The sequence below is a fragment of the Mustela lutreola genome, chromosome X (genome assembly GCF_030435805.1).
Source record: "Mustela lutreola isolate mMusLut2 chromosome X, mMusLut2.pri, whole genome shotgun sequence".
NCBI lineage: Eukaryota > Metazoa > Chordata > Mammalia > Carnivora > Mustelidae > Mustela > Mustela lutreola.
Genome location: NC_081308.1, coordinates 28,210,053 through 28,230,441, shown reverse-complemented (window position 1 = coordinate 28,230,441; position 20,389 = coordinate 28,210,053). Strand labels below are relative to the sequence as shown.

The window sequence follows — 20,389 nt, the reverse complement described above, 5'->3', positions numbered from 1 at the left end:
GTGTTCCAAAATTCATTGTTTATGTACACCTAGTGCTCCATGCAATACATGCCCTCCTTAATATCACCACCAGGCTTACCCAACCCCCCACCCTCTTCCCCTCCAAAATCCTCAGTTTGCTTCTCAGAGTCCACAATCTCACATGGTTCGTCTCCCCCTCCAATTTCCCCCAACTCACTTCTCCTCTCCAACTCCCAATGTCCTCTGTGTTATTCCTTATGCTCCACAAGTAAGTGAAAACATATGATACTTGACTCTCTCTGCTTGATTTATTTCACCCAGCATAACCTCGTCCAGTCTTGTCCATGTTGATACAAAAGTTGGGTATTCATCCTTTCTGATGGAGGCATAATATTCCATTGTATATTTGGGCCATATCTTCTTTATCCACTCATCTGTTGAAGGGCATCTTGGCTCTTTCCACAGTTTGGTGACCGTGGCCATTGCTGCTATGAACATTGGGGTACAGATGACTCTTCTTTTCACTACATCTGTATCTTTGAAGTAAATACCCAGTAGTGCAATTGCTGGGTCATAGGGAAGCTCTCTTTTTAATTTCTTAAGGAATCTCCATACTGCTCTCCAAAGTGGATGCACCAACTTGCATTCCCACCAACAGTGTAAGAGGGTTCCCCTTTCTCCACATACTCTCCAACACACATTATTTACTGTCTTGTTGATTTTGGCCATTCTAACTAGTGTAAGGTATCTCAATGTGGTTTTGATTTGAATCTCCCTGATGGCTAATGATGATGAGCATATTTTCATGTGTCTGTTAGCCATTTGTATGTCTTCTTTGGAGAAGTATCTGTTCATGTCTTCTGCCCATTTTTTGATGTGATTATCTGTTTTTTGAGTGCTGAGTTTGAGGAGTTCTTTATAGATCTTGGATATCAGTCCTTTGTCTGTATTGGCATTTGCGAATATCTTCTCCTATTCTGTGGGTTGCCTCTTTGTTTTGTTGATGTTTCCTTTGTTGTGCAGACACTTTTGATCTTGATGAAATCCCAGAAGTTCATTTTCGCTTTTGTTTCCTTTGCCTTTGGAGACATGTCTTGAAAGAAGTTGCTGTGGCAAGTGTCGAAGAGGTTACTGCCTATGTTCTCCTCTAGGATTTTGATAGATTCCTGCCTCATGTTGAGGTCTTTCATCCATTTTGAGTTTATCTTTGTGTAAACTCGACCAAGAGATTGGTCGAGTTTCATTCTTCTATACATAGCTGTCTGGTTTTCCCAGCACCATTTATTGAAGAGACTTTTTTCCCACTGGATATTTTTTCCTGTTTTGTTGAAGATTAATTGACCATAGATTTTATTTATTTATTTGAGAGAGAATGAGAGAGAAAGAGAGAGCATGAGGGGGAGGAGGGTCAGAGGGAGAAGCAGGCTCCTCACTGAGCAGGTAGCCCAATTCAGGACTCCAGGATCATGACCTGAGCCAAAGTCAGTCACTCAAACAACTGAGTCATCTAAGCACCCTGGTCATGTAGATTTTAACTGAACATGTGATAAAGCGGTTAGATCTAGTGCTAGACCTCAAATGGGACCAGATTTCATGTGTAAATCACATGCTCCTTTGGCCTACACTGTAAGTTGCATACAGACAGTTTCTGTATACACTAATGGCTTCCCTGTTTCTGAGGATATTTGCTGCCACAACAGAGTTTCAGCCAGTTTGAGGGTGGGAAGGAAGCAGTGCTGCCACAGCTGCCATGGATTAGCCAATAAGGAATGGGAGATGCTGGATAAATCCTCCAGAATCCTTACCCTGCAGTGAGGCAATTCCAAGGTGTTTCTTAATTCCCACAGTCTCTCAAAGGTTTCCCAGCAACACTGAGCCCCAGGTGTCCAGGAGGTAAACTGTTTCACATTCCCACTCCATAATACCTCCTGAGAAATCACTTCCCAGATAAACTCTTTGCACCCAAATCCTTGCCTTAAGATCTATTTGGACAGAGCTCAACCAAGACAAACTTCTTGCCCTGGAAGCCAGAGTACTCTTCAGCTAAATGCACAATTTTCAGAAATTACTTAATTCTCGTGTTCTTCCCATCTTCCCATTGGAAATAATGTGGATTTTAATGTTTCCATTAGTTTTTGAATGTGAGGCTTTTCAGGAAAGGGCAAGACTAAATCTGATAACACTGAGCATCAGAGGGAATAATGTTGGCCCTGAATGCCTGGAGCATGAGCAGGAAGCCAGGAAGCCAGGACTCCAAAAGGAAAGTGGCAGAATAGCGTGAGGCTAGCCTTGAGTGTAAATGACGTGGGGCAACTACAAGGAAATGTGTCAGCTTGAAACCCTGAACAGACCCTTCATTCATCATAGACAGGCCATCTAGTATCTCATATTCTGACATTTACCTGAAATGTTTTGCATTTTACTCTGGAAGATATAGAGTGAATGGAATGGAAAATATTTGACTAATATTGTCATAAAATTTGAATAGATTCCCCATTACTTGAAAATGTGCCATTTCTGATGAGTATGAAATTGCTTTGAAGAGAATAATCTGAAACAAAAAGTAACAGAATTATATGAAAGTTGATTATGTAGTCTTTTACATCCAAGACTTACTCGTATAAGTGCATAAAAAGAAACAGAAGGTATTGGTTTTCTGGTCCTGAGAGTGAGGCCAACATCTACCTTTAACTGTTTAAACCTACTTCAGGTTTTATATTTATAAAATATATATTATATATATTTTATAATATTTAAATAAGGGAAAAACATAGCTAAGGGATAGCCTGACAATTGGTATAACTCTTTTGTTATTTGACATAATTACAGGGAGAGAAAAATGATTTAACAAAATCAAACAATTTATAAAGAAGTTGAGTTCATTTATTTATTTTTAAGTTTTTATTTAAACTCCAGTGTAGTTAACTTCTTAATTCCCATCACCCATTTCACCCATCCCTCCACCCACCTCCCCTCTGACAACCATCACTTTATTCTCTATAGTTGAATTTAAACGGGAAACCTACTTTCTTAAAAGTACACACTAAAAGGAGTATTTTTTGTTGTTGTTATTCTTGCCATGCTTCATAAAACAGAAAAAGATAAATGTTCTTCCTCTAGATAACTGGGTTCAAACTAAAACCCGATTTAAATAGTCATTGATTCACTTTTCTGCTTTTCTTTCCAAGAACTGTAGGTGAATGAAAATAAGGAAATTTCTTTTGACAGCAAAATATATCAGTAACCTTGGTACTGAAGAAAGCAGCTCCACCCAGCTGCATCACCATATTCCTTACCTAAATTAACTTTTAGGGGTTTTAGCTATGTATAGATATACATTAAATCCCTTAGTTTTCTTCTCTCTTTTTCTAAGAGATGATTACAGATGACAAAATCAAAGAAAAAACAGATTTTGTTTTCCAGGAATCCATTTTAATTCTTCTCATGTCAGAAGACTCTGGCTTGTTCTCTCTCTTTCTCTCCCTCCCTCCTTCTTTCCCTCCTTCTAGCCCTTTCTCTTGCTCTCCTTGGGTTGGAGGACAGAAAAAAAAATTGCAAATCTTGTAAGTAAGCCATGAATATTACAGATATGCTTCTCCATGTTCATTGATAGGACCCTTTAGTATCTTCATTTCAACAGCATTTTATTACGAGGGAGGCTAGAGGTGCAATCACTGTGAAATGCCATGGAGATAAGTCACTTTTACTGACTCTGCCAGTTAGGCAAGGTAGAACAATCGATTCTATATTGGTGGTTACTATTAAATGTAGCTGAAGTGTTAACTCTGGGTCACTGGGAAAAGTTCACTTTCCTGCAAAACTTGGAAAAAACAATCATTCTTCACAGCTGTTGCTTTGGGGAGAGGTTTTATAGGTTTACTTTAGATCTGAGTCACCCAAAAGTTATTATCTCAAGAATTAATACATTGAACTTCTTCCCCTTGTGAAGGAACATGGTAGAAATAATTCTGGTTGGTTATTTTTGTCTTAAGAGTCACACTTTATTAGTGATGTTGATAATAAATGAAAGGATTCCCCTTGATGGAGTGACAGTATTATTGGGGAATAAAGGTCTATTGTTGGCTTGGATATTCATTAATGGGAAGGAAATGGGCTTTTTGGGAGGGGCTTTTAATCAAAAGGAAATTATTTGGCTGAGGAACCTTTTGTCTCACAACACAGTCAGCCTGAGATGAAGGTTAAGGCTTAGTGTACTAGCCAAGTTTCCAATTCTTTTGAGAAATTTAGACTTTTGTTATTATCTACATTGACTTAGTAACAGAATCAACAAAGTCCTTACCATAAAAGTTATTAGAATCTGCAGATATTAATATGACATGTGTGCTCCATTCTGACTTCAGTGAATGTTCTAGGTTAAGTACTGATTACTACAAATTAAATGAACTCTTAGTATCCCACTCATCTATCCTTTCCTTGCAGCTTAGTTAATCCCAAACATTAGAGTTGCCAAGACTGAGAACTTTAAAATGATCTAGATGTTCATGTAATCAGGAGGTTTAGGTGTAATCCTGCTAAAGGATCTGGGATTTCATTTTATTCCATTGTGTTCTGTTCCATATCAATGAACAAACACTAAAGCACAATGGGTTTTCTAAAGAATACAGAGACCTACAAATATGGAGTCTTCTTCAGAAAACTCACATGTTAGTATAGCAGGTAAAGACATGGAAAACAAGTGACCATTGTACAAGGCAGAATATGACAAATGACTTGAGAATATTAAAACCAGTGACTTGGTTGGGCAAAAGAAATGAGGGGGGAAAATGTAGAGTATGTCACTTGCTTAGATTATGTGTTGTGCTATCCTCAGAGCTAGAAGAGTAAAAGCTGATCGTGGAGGGTCTTGAATTTAAGACTCAGGCATTTGGAGTTACTCAGTGTGTAGTAGGGAGCTATTAGTGATGAGAAATTAAACTGAAGAGTAGTGATTTAGGAAAATCTATTTAAATTTTTAAGGAAGATATATCTTGTAAGATAAATCAGAGCACAGATGAATAGGAAGCCGGAGACATGGTAGGAGGATACTGCAGAAAGCATATAGAGTTTGAATGGAGGCAGTGTCAATGAATATTATTTTTTTGTTTCTCTTTTTTTCTTAAGAGTTTATTTATTTGCTTATTTATTTGACAGAGAGAGAGAGAGAGAGAGAGAGAACGAGCGCACAAGCAGGGGGAGCAGCAAAGAGAGGGAGAAGCTGGCTCCTGCTGAGCAGAAAGCCTGATGTGGGGCTCAATCCTAGTACTCTGGGATCAGGACCCCATCCGAAGGCAGACATTTAACGAGTGAACCACCCAGGCCCCCCCATCAATGAAAATTCTTAGCAGGTGTAGGACATATTTCAGAAATCAACAGCAGACCAGCAGGACTAAGTTTAGGAAATGAGCAAAGGACATGAAGTAATAGATTGTGAGACTGGGCAACTGGGAAGCAAAGTTGGATATTGACCTTACAGGGATGATAAAAACATTGGACACATAATTGAATAAAAACCACTTAGAATAATACCTGGTACCTAGAAATATATGAATGATCTTAGCTATTACTTATTGTATATTAACAGTATAACATTGGACATGTCTCCAAGCCAAATGAGATTGATTTGTGTGATAATAGCATTCTTTTGATATCAGGAAGTGGCATGTTAAATTAGAAAAAGACAGTATCACTCTTCATATTCAACTGAATTGTATTTGCCAGATCTCAGTTTTAATTTCTTAAAATCTACTTGATGGGTAGTAAGGAGGGCACATATTGCATGGAGCACTGTCTGTTATATTTAAACAATGAATCATGGAACACTACATCAAAAACTAATGATATAATGTATGGTGACTAACATAACATAATAAAAATAATAATAAAAAATAAATAAAATCTACTTGAGAAGGCGTCTAATTTCCCATCTCTATGCTAAAAGCAAGCAGCAGATTCCAAGGATAACTTTACATACTAGATATGCTATTAATTAAATTAAAATAATAATAATGATGATAAAATCATGCTCACATTCTTTTAACAAATCAAGCTATTCCAGCTAAGAGATTACTAATTGGTTCATTAAAAATCACTGAATACTGATTCAGTAACATTACATTGCTCAAAATATCACAGCCTTGTTTTCAAATACATCAGTACATCTACTGAAATAAAACTATCCAAGACGCCATACTCTTAGAGACACTAGCTTTATTTTTTTTATTCTTAATTTCTCCTATAATATTTCTTTATTAGAAGTTTCTGGCTCTGAGGGGGGTAAAGAAAACAAAAAGGAAAACAGATGACTCTATCTCTCACTTAAGGAATTATTCTAATGTAAAGTATCTCTGTTTTTCTGAACCAATACCAATTAGTTTCAGTTTCCTTGAATAGGTAATGCAGTATTAATAATGTAAATGAATTATTTACATGTATAAAACATTTTAGAATGCATTTTAGGGGAAAATTTTTCACAAGAAAGTCACAAAAGATATGATAATATGAGTTTTAATGAAGTAATTTTTCTTGAAATATATATTCATGTGTCTTATGACAAAAGACTATAAATCCAGTCTCATTAAAAATAATGTTGAGGGGCACCTGGGTGGCTCAGTGGGTTAAGCCGCTGCCTTCGGCTCAGGTCATGGTCTCAGGGTCCTGGGATCGAGTCCCGCATCAGGCTCTCCGCTCAGCGGGGAGCCTGCTTCCCTCTCTCTCTCTCTCTCTCTCTCTCTGCCTACTTGTGATATTTCTCTGTCAAATAAATAAATAAAATCTTAAAAAAAATAAGGTTGAATATGACACTGTGTCTCTTTTTTTAATTTAAAAAAATTTTACTGTGTCTCTTTCTAAGGAATATAAAATTGGTAACTACAGTGTACTGTAATTTTGTGTTTAATAGTTCTGTTATGAGAAAAATGATTTCTAGTAGTAAAATTGGCAGCACTCTGTTATTTATTTATTTATTTATTTATTTATCAGAGAGAGAGAGACAGAAAGCACAAGCAGGCAGAGTGGCAGGCAAAGGCAGAGAGAGAAGCAGGCTCCCTGATGAGCAAGGATCCCGATGTGGGCCACGATCCCAGGACTCTGGGATCATGACCTGAGCTGAAGGCAGTGGCTTAACCAGCTGAGCCACCCAGGTGTCCCAGTAGTACTCTGTTTTTTAATGGAACTACAGATTGTAGAGTTAATTTATACTGGATAATAGTTTAGATTCAATTTTTTTTATTATGTTATGCTAGTCACTGTACAGTACATCATTAGTTTTTGCTGTAGGGTTCCATGGCAGAGAGAGAAAGAGAGAGAGAGAGCACGGAGGGGAGAGGGAAGGAATCTCAAGCAGAATCCCCACTGAGTGTGGAGTCCAACTCAGAGCTTGACCTCACCAATCTGAGATCAAGACCTGAACTGAAACCAAGAGTCAGACACTTAACAAACTGAGTCACCCAGGAGCCCCTAAATTTGATATTTTTAATATGATGTTCTATAGTTTTAGTATACTAAGTGTATATAGTAATTAGAAAATATATGATGTGATTATTGAAAGATTTGGTAGTAAATACTGATGCCCAGATAGACTGCTTCCATGGATCTTAGTCTAAAAATTGAATAATAAAGTGATAGTGTCAGAACTAGAAGAAGAATCAGCATTTTATCACCCCCCACCAACTCTAAGTTTTATGGTAGCTGATTCTAAAATATTATCGCATTTAATTCCAGTCCTAAACTTGTCCTGGAGGGACTGATTGATTGATTGATTGATTTCTCCCTCTTTGTGTTCTTTTTTTTTTTTTGATGTTATTACATTCAGTTAACTGGCATATAGTACATCATTAGTTTTTGATATTGTGTTGAATGATTCATTAGTTGCATATAATACTCGTGGCTCATCACAACACATGTTCTCCTTAGTACTCATCACCTGGTTATCCCGCCTCCCCCACCCCCTTCCATTCTGTAACCCTCAGTTTGGTTCTTGGAGTCCGGAGTCTCCTATTTTTGTCTCCCTCTCTGATTTCTTCCCATTCAGTTTTCCCTTTCTTTCCTGGTGGTCCTCCACAGTATTCCTTATGTTCCACATATGAGTGAAACCACATAATTGTCTTTCTCTACCGGACTTATGTCAATTATTATAATCCCCTCCAGTTCCATCCATGTTGATGCAAATGGTGTGTGTTCATCCTTTCTGATGGCTGAGTAATACTCCATTGTGTTCAGTGAGGTTAAGGAATTGCTTGAGGTAAATTAAATAGTAATCAACAGATTCTGGCTTTCCATCTTGACATTTTTTTCTTAGATTCCAAGGAAGGTGGACTCTAGTAGCTATCCTAGAGGCTAGATCAAATGCAGAGAGTAGCAAGGAGATTGGGCAAGTGTGGCACTTGATTTTCCCTGGCTTGGGAATGTTTAGATGGAAGAGATAGAGAGACTGTATGTAGGTCCTCAGACTCAGAGTAAGCAATGGGGAAAAAGCACATTAGTGGTAACTGCAGATGAAGTGCTCAGATTTAAAATGGTTAAGGAAATGATTTTCAACATTAATCCTGTAGCTCTTTCTTTAAAATTAGGGCAAAAAGAACTAGAAAGGGAACATAAAACAAAATAGGCTTATGATGAGAATAGCAGTGGTGTCTGAGCAGAAGGATAATCAGTAGAAGGGAATATCACATTGACATGCATATCACTTCCTCTGTGCTCTGTCTGAGAACTTCCACCTTGCCCCTCTCTCCCAATATTCCTGTTCTTTTCTTTTTCATTAATCGTTGTTAGGCTAAAGGCATGATATTTATTATATTTTCTTAGTGTTCACTTTAATTGCTGTTTTCCGCAGTGTAACTATGCACAGGATGTATGGATGCCTGCATGCATGGATTACAGAGGAAGGAGGAAAAGTATGAGAATTGAAGTCTATTATCTGGTGATTAGGGTCTGTCCTCCTTCCCCCATCATATACCTTTTCTGACCATACTCATTTTTTAGCAATGTAGGTGATCACTAGATCAGTTAGGTTAAAGCTTCTGTTGTTAGTCTCATATAATAGTTTGGAAGTTAAAGTCTTACTTCTGTATTTTCTGATGAGCACTGGGTGTTATATGTAACTAATAAATCATTGAGCACTACATCAAAAACTAATGATGTACTATACAGTGGCTAAATGAACATAATAAAAAAAATAGTCGGTTTTGTCTTATAGAATGAAATAAAATTCATTTTATATTTTTCCAAATCCTAAATATTGGCTATAACTTCAGCCCTTCATTCCCGAATTTCCAAGAGCACACCCTTTCTGTACTTATGGTACGTATTAGAAGATGATAGACAGCAGGAATTAGATGAGGGTGAATGAGGTGACTATTGGCTTCTTGCAGTAGGCTTTGAAGTGTTTGTTCTGAATGTGCCTAAATGTGAAATTTTAGTACTAGCTGTTAATGTTCAGGGAGCCCATGCTGTGTGTCAGGCAATGTGCTAAGCAATTATATCATATTCAGAATTCCTAACCACGTAAAGAGATAGGTACTCTTATTATCCCAAGTTTGAAAATTAGTAAGTTGAGGCTTGATGTGATTGAAAACTTTCTCAAGGTCACATAACTGGTTAGCAATGCATCCAGAAATCAAACCCAGGAAATCTGACTTCATATCCCACACCATTAAACATGCATAGGTTTTTATTAGTCTTTCATCCATACCATACCCTATTCTACTTAAACCTCAAACAAGGTAGGATACATTAATTACCAACTCTGTTTTTAAAACAATTTTTCATATTTCTTGAACTCTCATTTTGCACTTGGGAAGATTTAGGTGGGAATATTTAGGTTTTTAAAATCTTTCAGAGGTCTTTGAAATATTCTTTAAAGCCCAACTTTGGTAGCTTAGGAATTGGCTGAAACATAAATATTTATTTCTAACAAGAAGGTAAAAAAGAGTGGGTTCTGATATAAAGACTAATATAACTATACAATCACATTTAGTAAATGGATATCAAAATAAAAGGTCTTCTAGGAAGGCCTGTTGAGGTAGCTTTTTAAAAAATATTCTTCAAGTGTACAACAAAATTACATACTATAAATAGATCCTCCTGAAGAACTGGACTGCACTGTGACCAGTCAGGCTTAGCAAAGTGAATATTGGACAGAAAATAAAATGACAAGTCATTTCCAGATCATTTCTCTCAGGGAAGCAGGAGCTACAGAGCCTAGACCAGTGTAGAGCTGATGGAAAGACGGAAGTAAGAATGGCCATAAGAGAAAAGGTGAAATAGAAGGATAAATTGCCTACCTTCTCATCATTTCTTAAGAAATCATAAATTTTCCTGATTTGGCCAGGATGTTTTTATCTGAAAATGAAGTCAATTCATATCAGGATGTATTGCATTAGCTAATTGTTCATAAATATCTAGAGACTTATTGTTGTTGTTCCTGAAATATATATTTTTTAAAATACTGTTTTCGTAGGCATTGGTCTTATCCCATGTTTCTAGAAACTCTTCAAATTTCTTAAGACTTTTTGCAAATGTTCTATGTGATACAAGTTTTGTTCTCATCCTCCTTTCTTTTTCTGTACTTTTTCTTAGGCTAAACTAAAATTCAGCAGATTACTTAAATTTTATATTTTGTTGAACATCTTTTAATTATATTAATTGTTTTATTTAACATATAATGTATTATTTGCTTCAGGGATACAGATCTATAATCATTAGTCTTACATAATTCACAGCACTCACCAATTTAAAGTAATACTTGGGAGGCAGCAGATGGTCTTAGCATCCATGCATAGCTTATGATCTGTGTTGTTTCTAGATGTGTATATATGTGTGTGTGTGTGTGTGTGTGTGTGTGTACGTGTGTACATGTCCATATGTGTGTTCATGTAAGACTCAGTGTTGGCAATTTTATGTTGGTTGATCTTTGAAGTAGAAGTTATGAAATAGTGTATGCATGTAGGCATGTTACTAAGCATATACTATGGCCAAGGGAAGTATTGTAGAACCTCCTAGAGAGATTATGAGAGACCTTGTTTTTGTGTTCTCTTTCTCTAAGTTTCTATTAATGGTTCATCTTCACCTCTGCACATCAAATCTAGTAATTCCCTAGCCTTACATATTCCCATTCCTTTATTTTCCAAGCATTACTTTACCTGTGTGCTAATAAAGAGTTAAACCACTTAAATTTCGAGTAAACACTAAAGTGACTCTTCCTCAGTGATCATTCTGAGCCAGTTTTTGAAAAACAAGTTGACATGGGTCAGGGCAAGAAGGGTTCACTATTACTGATGACATTTGAAGGGAATAGAGGAAAAGTCATATTTAAGTCACAAAATTGTGAATATGTACTAAGGAATAACAAATTTGGTCAGGACCTTTAACTACAGAATAATTTACAAGAAATAGAATTATTTACAGAGGTATAACAAAATCTGTTCATCAAATCTGAGCATTTTTAATGTTAAATTTCACTGTTGGCCTTTTCTCTTGTCATAAAGGAAAAAAGAGATTGTTTGTTGACATTAGAGAACAAACATTGCTGACATTTGTATCTATCTAATAATGGTATAGAAATGTAATTAGGAGCCTGAATTTTTTTTTTCATCTGGTAAGTGTAACAAATGCATTATTTGAATAAAAATAATGGCAAGAAATACTAATAAAATACCTAGCATATACTTGTGTTTCTGTAAATAATTTATATGCTTTTAGGCAAGAAAAACACACTTTAACAATCATATTACAGCCTTTCAATTTGAAAGTATTATTTCCTGATATGCAAAAATGTTAGCATACTTCTCTGGGTATATATCTATATTTGGAATAATTTGGCTCATAATTTCAGGATCAATTAGCAAATCTATTGTAAATCTCTATTGTATAAATCCAGCTAAGAGAAATACAGATCCATAAGAAATACTTAATTAAAATTCATTTTAAAATAGTTTTAAAAATTGTGATGTATTTTAAAAATTAGTAGTCTTTGAAATCTGTATTTTCTCAAAGAGGGAAGCAGGAAGGCCTAGTTTATACCGATGATCTAGGCCCTTATTCGTGGATATGTAGGTGAGCAGAAAAATTTAACTTTTTAATCCCAACTCTCTGTAGTGACATTTTTGCTCCTTCCAAGAATCAACTTTTTTTTAAAAAAAATGAACTCTAGACATTGGATATTTTATAGTCTTTTGTCTTTTGATGTTACTGGGGGCATTAACAAATACTGTGGTATGCATTCTATTTATTTTCAGAGGGCAGATCTGAGGAAATAGGAAATATGATTATAATGTTTCAGTGGCTTCTGTTTTTTTTAAATTAATTTATTTATTTTCAGAAAAAACAGTATTCATTATTTTTTCACCACACCCAGTGCTCCATGCAATCCGTTTTGAGGCGATGGAGTATGCTCAGAAAAGTTAAGTTTAACCCTTTTTGTTTTAATCCCTGATTATGAGTAAAAGAAGAGGTATAATTTGAAAAAAGTCATAGAAGAGAAAAAGAAGTACTGGAAATAACTTAAATCAAATAGTATATGCTAATATCCCCTGGTTCTGTGCTCTCTTCCAAGAATTTGAGGCACTGTGGAGTGCCTTTTCCATGTTCCTTTCTTTCCCTTTACTCACTATAAATCCTCATAGGTCTTATGTTTGATTTTGAAGCTATCAATCCACAACCAGCTTTAGTCATTCTCTGTGTTAGCACTCCTGCAAAAGCATAAAATTTAAATAAGAATGGCAATGTATTTATGGGACTAACATAACACAATAAACAATAAAAATTTCCTTTTACCAAAAAAAAAGAGTACACTTATCTTGATGTGCACTGAGTAACATATGGAATTGTTGAATCACTATATTGTACACCTGAAACTAATATAACACCGTGTATTAACTATACTGGAATTAGAATACAATACGATACAATATAATACATCAAATTAAATAAATTAGAAAAGAGATGGGAGGGGAATCTTATAGATCAGAAGAGATTTAAGAGATGAGACACATGGTGTGAATTTTATTTGAATTTTGATTCAAACAAACTGAAAAGATTATGTCATTTTTGAGATAATCTGACATTTAAATAGTAATATTAAGAAATTATTGGTTTTTTGACCCAAAATTGTACTCTTGTGATTATGTTCAAAATAGTGACTATTCTTAGAATTATATACTTAAAATGAGAATGAAATCACATAACATTTAAATTTTGCAACAAAAATAATAGGGGATGAGGCGTGGATAGAGAGAACCAGCCTTGGGTTGATGGAAGTTAGGTCTGGTGGTCAGCACATGGACTTTAATATTTCTTTTGACTTTTGTGTATGTTTCAGATTCTTCACAATAGAAAGTTAAATAAACAAACCAATCTTCCCTGGGGGGAAAATATGGCAAGAATGTAATTTCTGATTATAAAGCAATTAGATAAGCGAAACAAAATCAGAAATCTAAATGCTGGAGAAAATAAGTAGTACATTTGATCACATATGATTTAGAAAGACCAAACCTAGTTTTCAAATTAGTACTTCACAATCAAATGATGATTTTTCTCAAGTTCCTTTATTAAACCAGTGAAAACAAATATTTAGATGTAAAAATGTGAGCAATATAGCATTATTTCCTAGTTGTGTTTAATACATGTGATTGTGTATACTCTCATACTTGAATGGTAGGGAGAAAGAATTTGGACAGATTAAGGAAATGAACTTATGGCCACCAAAATATTATTCTAATTATTTTTACAATTTCTGGATGACACAGTTGAAATGCTTCCAGTCTTGCCTTATATAACTCAGAAAGCATAGACTCAATATAACTTTCAAGGACAATTCTGAATGTTAATGTTTCCATTTTCAGCCTCATGGCAGAAAGAGTTTTATTACCCAGTGTAAGCTCTGGAATGTCAAAAGCGTGATAGGCAGTATAGACTCCACACACAAAATAAATGCATAGTCATTTTATTCTAAATTGCTTCACTTGAAAATATGGCATGAAAATCTAGAGAGAGGAACTAAAAGTAAGTGATTTGATAGTTCTCTAAAATAGTGAGACTCAAAAAATGAAAGTCCTAGGATAAAAATGCTCATGTTTTTGAGTTTGTGCTGTGACCAATCCCAAATAAGTTTGCTTACATCTACCATAGGGTTTGCATAACAATGAGCTGGTCTGATAGGTACCAAACATCATTGTCTAACAGGAAAGGACTACAGATTTTCCAGAAATTAACAGACCTTGTCCCAAACCTGTTTCTCCATTCTTATATTATATAATAAAACATTCCAGGGAGCAAACTAGCTGATGAGACATTTTGGGTACCCATGAAGGATTTTTTAATCACAATGAGGGTAATGTGATAAGGACTTGAGGGAACTGGAGCTCCCAGGCAAGATGTCTCAGTTCTAGAACATCCTTTTCTGTTACTCCTTCTCTATTTATCACTCTGTTTATCCTGTTTATCTTTATTTTAAAAAAGTTGTATACTATGATTTTTGAAAGATTAGACTACCATTTTATGGTTATAGATGATGTCAGTGTAGTTGTAATTACAGTTTTTCAAAAGCAAATCCCTTCTATTAGATTGTAATCTTTATCCAAACGCATTTGTGCATTTGCCCTTACCCCTCTGCCTGGCACCATTCATTCAGCAAAAGTTTATTGATCTTCAGTCAAAGAGAATAGTAGGATAAGGAAATGGCAAGAGTAAGTGTAGAAAACAAAATATTTTTCAGTGAAGGGGAACAAATAATAAGGCAGTAGCAGGAAGGGTTCTTTACTTCAAGAAAGTTGATCTTGTTACAGTTGATAATGGTGAGCTTCAGTAGAGGAGATGCCGAAGATGTGAGACAGCAGGTAATTCTAGGAATAAAGTCCTGAAGAAGGTGAGAGTAGGTGGAATAAGGTGTAGAACATCCTACCATGCTTTTCTCAACAGATGCTCCCTCTGTGTACTTCCATGTTCAGTTGACAGTAGAAATGTGCTAAATTTGGTGAGCACCATAACAGAAAATTTGCTTGGAATGGTTCTGGTTTAATAAAAAATTACATTACCCAAAACATGACAGAAATTAAATCCTGCACATTTGGGGAAAATGTTTTCTGGCATTCAGTTCAGGAGACTATTATTCTAATTGCTTTTAATTTTTTAATCTTACAGGTGCTTCAAGAAGACTTAGAACAGGAACAAGTCAGGGTCAATTCTCTCACTCACATGGTGGTGGTGGTCGATGAATCTAGTGGAGACCATGCAACCGCTGCTTTGGAAGAACAACTGAAGGTCAGGTTATTTTCTTTAATACACTAACTGTGTCATTCAAAATAATTAATTGCAATTCATGAAATATTTAGAAAATGTATAATATAATTTGTATATTATAAATATTTACAATACAATATATTTATTTAAACGAAGTCAAATTATGTCCCATTTGTACACATTTCCCTTTCATTAACTATCCACTGTTTGTTCTCACTAGCTTCCTGGACTTTGGAGAAATATATGAAGGCAGTTCCACTTTTGTTTTAAAAATTATAGATGAATAACCTGTATTAGAGAACTAACTGGTCAGAGAAATATTGGTTATGTCCTCTTAAAAGCTACAGTTAAAGAGAGGACAAAAATTAAAAAGAAAAAAAAAACAAAAGGGATCACATTCAATCAAATCATGAGAAGCTGAACACCTTCAGATTTTTTTTTCCTGGAAAACTTCAGTTATAAGACTTGATGAGGACATAGCAGGATATTTAAGTTCTAGAGTTTTATTGGAGGAGATACTTAGCCTTTCAGTCCCTCATTCAACCTGAGTCATGTAATTATATCCTTGAAACATAACCAGTGCCATTAACAAAAAGTAAGTTGTGTATTTTCATATTTTTATTTTTCTTCCTAATTGGAAACAACATTTTACCGTTAAAAAAATTGAAAACATTTTCAACAAAACATATGTACATACACCAAAATATCAACATTAAGGAAAAATACAATTTACTGTTCTGAATGTGACAGATACACACACACACTCACACACACACACACATACACACACACCTACCAATTATACTTGAGGCATTCACTTTACCCATGAAATGCCTGCCTTTTCCTTGTGATTGTGAGGGGCCAATAGTCTGACATGTCTAAGGATCCAATCAATTTGACTTTAAATAGCTTTATCAGTACAAGGTTGCTCTAAACATAGTTAATCTTACCTACTTATAACACAGTTTCTTAAAGCCTTATCTCTGCTTTCTTCTTTCTTTGCGTGAATTGTTTTTTTATCCCAGTAAAATGTCATTTCCTCAGGTTACTGCCTTAAACTTCTTGTCTCTAACAATGGTATCTTCTTCTCTATCATTAAACAACAAAAAGAAAATTCTTAAACCACTACAATAGATCATTTAACATAAATTAGTCACTCATGTTAATTGCTTATGATTAAATGAAGTTGCAGGGATTACAGACATAAAAAGGCTTATGACACCTGCTATTATAATATATCATCACGTATATGATCAGATGTATTGTACACATACATACTCATGGCCAGGTAAAGGACTGTATTGATAGGCCACTGCTATAATCATTGGAAGGAATTCTGTAGTTCTCATAAAATAGTGTTGTAGATAATTACAGATGGGTAAAAATTGAATACTCAGCATTCCTCAGAAATTTTCAGAAAAGGTAGAAGGAGGTTGGGGGCAGAAGTTGGGAGGGAGACTGGTTAGGAAAAAATCAAGGCCAACATTTTCTAAGTCATAGACTATTTCTAGTTAACCCAAAAACTGTGAAACATCTACTTTGGTATTACCAAACCTAATACAACTAGCTTTGGAATGTAATCATTCTGGGATAATGTCTGTGGGGCTAAGCCACCTTGAAAAACCATCTATAGTACTCACAGATGGTGACGGGGTTAGAGCTTACATAGGATAAATTAAGAGTTGCAGCCCTAAGCTTTTCTATATTTATTATCGTACTTGCTTTCATTGGCTCAGAGATACTTACTAAGATACTGTGTGTGTATTGGCTTCTCTTAAATCATATGGTTCCTTCTGTATTTGTCCATGATTGTCTCACTATTAAATAGTATTGACTACTGCCTTCCAGCTTTCTCTTTTCCCTGTGACCCCCTTTTCCCTTTTGATATCCTCATTTCCTTCTATATACCTCCTTACTCTGACCTGACTTTTAGATAATCTAGACTAGAGTCTGAAAGGGCAGGGTTATAAGGAATTCCTTGGAGAGAACACCCTGGCTTGAACATTTCTTTCTTCTCATCCCATCACTTTTCTCAGTCTTAGAGGAATCCATGATTGAATTCTATACCTACTTGACCATTGGTTTAACTTGCTCTGGAATGGTGGGTGCTCCCCCTGACTTTGACATTTTGTTGATTCTTTCTTAGGTTCTTTGAAAATGACATAATATAGTCTTAACCTAGTTGGATTTTTAAAAGAAAGGGGAAGAGAAAGAGAAGATGGCAGAGAAGGAGGAAGATAGGAGAAATAATAAAGGATAAAGAGACAGATAAACCAATACATTGGAGTAGTCACTTTGACAACAACACAAGGATTCTTTGCGTGTAATAAGAATTCTGTGTGTGCTTCAGAAACCATGAACTATTACTGTGTCTTATGCAGGGCCCAGAGGAATTCTGTTAGGATAGGAAGAATTTGAGGAAAGAAAAACATGTATGTGGCCTCCATACAAGGGACAAAACTGAAGCACAAACAAAAGGAAATACAAAATTGGCAGGGATCTAAGAAGGATCCTCAAGGGCTTTTGTTGGAGCTAGGTCTGGTCATCTATAGCTTATTCCTCTCAGCTTATTGTATTAAATGTTTATCCCACTCCCCCATTTTCCACCGTTACAGTGCCTTCATCTGTTTTGCTCCTGTGTGCTGAGGCACCATCCAGGGTCCCCACATGGATACCCACTGGTCTTTAGTTAGGAGATGCAAATGGAGCAAACTAGAAAGGGAAGTCCTTGATTTAGTACAATGAGAGAGGGATGTGTTCTTATCATCTGGATTTAAAACTCTGAAAATATTCCTCATAGAATATTTTTACATGTGATGACTTAATTCTATGAACTTTATTGTAAGTTGTATTTTCTCTAACTTTTTTTTAAAAAAATATTTTATTGTTATTTGACAGAGAGAAAGAAAGAATGAGCACGAACAGGGGGGAGTAGCAGGCAAAGAGAGAGGGAAAAACAGTCTCCCCATGGAGCAGGGAGCCTGATACAGGACTGGGATCATGACCTGAGCTGAAGGAAGACACTTAGCTGACTAAGCCACCCAGGTGCCCCATTTTTCTCTAACTTTTTAAAAAGACTTAGAAACCTTTCTGTTAAAAGATTTGAAGGAAAACAAAGGTCAGAAATATGCTTAGGGATTCTGAAAGATTGCATGGTTTATGAAGGACAATATTCTGAAAAGCACAGTCTGTTGTAAATTAATTTGATTCTCAGAGATTCAACTTGTCCCTCAGCAATGTCACCACAGGTCATAAACTTGTCCTTAGCTTTAGCAGTTTCTATGATGTCAATACATAGAGAGCCTGATTTGTAAGCAATGATGCCATTTAACTGATTTTATTGAGAAATAGCTTGACTAAATAACTGAGATTAGTAATTTATGTAGAGTATTCAGTCCAGGAGGACATTATCATATCTCTTTCTAAGCATCTACATTCTATTTTTCATTTTTTCAGTGAATATTTGCTATGTTCTTATTATGTCCCAGGGATTGTGCTGGGTAACAGAGGTAAAACAGTAAACAAAAAGAGAATTTGTCATTATTTTCCTGGGTCAAGAGTGAATAATCTGTGAGCTTTCTGCCTTCCTTGGAAACTAGAAACAGTGGTAGCCATTTCTCATGCTCCTTCTTTGAAATCAAATGCTAATTCTTTTCATCCATGGTCACCATGGTAGGCATGGTAGGCATGGTGACTGCTCTCTCGGTTCTTGCAGTCTCGTGGAGGAAATAGACCTTAATCAGATATTAACAAAAATGACCAAATAGGAGGGTTCCCCTTTCTCCACATCCTTGCCAGCATCTGTCATTTCCTGACTTGTTTATTTTAGCCATTCTGACTGGTGTGAGGTGATATCTCATTGTGGTATGATCTCCCTGATATGAGGAAGTGGTGCTACAACATGGGGGCTTAAGTGGGTAGGAGAAGAATAAATGAAACAAGATGGGATTGGGAGGGAGACAAACCATAAGTGAGTCTTAATCTCACAAAACAAACTGAGGGTTGCTGGGGGGAGGGGGTTTGGGAGAAGGGGTGGTATTATGGACATTGGGGAGGGTATGTGCTTTGGTGAGTGCTGTGAAGTGTGTAAACCTGGTGATTCACAGACCTGTACCCCTGGGGATAAAAATATATGTTTATAAAAAATAAAAACAAATAAAAAAAAGGTAAAAAAAATGACCAAATATTCCCAGGTATCTTATGGTTTTTGGTGCTATGGCCAAAATTAGCATGACAGGAAACAACAAGTGTTGGAGAGTATGTGGAGAAAGGGGAACCCTCTTCCATTGTTGGTGGGAATGCAAGTTGGTGCAGCCTCTTTGGAGAACAGTGTGGAGATACCTCAAGAAATTAAAAATAGGACTTCCCTATAACCCTGCAATTGCACTCCTGGGTATTTACCCCAAAGATACAGATGTAGTGAAAAGAAGGGCTATCTGTACCCCAATGTTTATAGCAGCAATGGCCACGATTGCCAAACTGTGGAAAGAACCAAGATGCCCTTCAACGGACAAATGGATAAGGAAGATGTGGTCCATATACACTATGGAGTATTATGCCTCCATCAGAAAGGATGAATACCCAACTTTTGTAGCAACATGGACGGGACTGGAAGAGATTATGCTGAGTGAAATAAGTCAAGCAGAGAGACCCAACTATCATATGGTTTCACTTATTTGTGGAGCATAACAAATAGCATGGAGGACATGGGGAGTTAGAGAGGAGAAGGGAGTTGAGGGAAATTAGAAGGGGAGGTGAACCATGAGAGACTATGGACTCGGAAAAATGAAAGGGCGGGGGGGTGGGAGGTTGGGGGAACCAGGTGGTGGGTATTAGAGAGGGCATGGATTGCATGGAGCACTGAGTGTGGTACAAAAACAATGAATATTGTTATGCTGAAAATAAATTTTAAAAAATTTTTTAAAAATGACCAAATAATTAAGAATGGACAGAACCTATTTCTCTGAAGGAAAGAAATAAGATTTTGTTGCAATGCACTAATAAGACTTCAAATGAAATTTGAGGGCAAAAGATGATTCCCTAGGAAAGTGTTTAAGCTAGGGTCTAAAGGATATGTCAAAGGGAACTGTATAAAGGGTGTATAAAGGAGCTAGGTGGAGATGGGTAGTTTCCAGGAAGGAGAAAGTGTAGATCAAGTGATCAAGGCATCCTTAGGGAACTGAAAAGGGCACAT

At 36.0% G+C, this 20,389-nt stretch overlaps 1 protein-coding gene across 7 annotated transcripts in view; it reads left to right on the top strand.

The window, feature by feature from the left end:
- The window catches only part of DMD (dystrophin), a 2,248,143-nt gene that overhangs the window by 723,901 nt on the left and 1,503,853 nt on the right, over window positions 1-20,389 (top strand). For all 7 annotated transcript variants that reach the window (XM_059157899.1, XM_059157902.1, XM_059157904.1 and 4 more), the window contains exon 13: window positions 15,097-15,216. In XM_059157899.1, coding sequence (XP_059013882.1) covers window positions 15,097-15,216 — 120 coding nt within the window. The remainder of the gene's footprint in view (window positions 1-15,096; window positions 15,217-20,389) is intronic.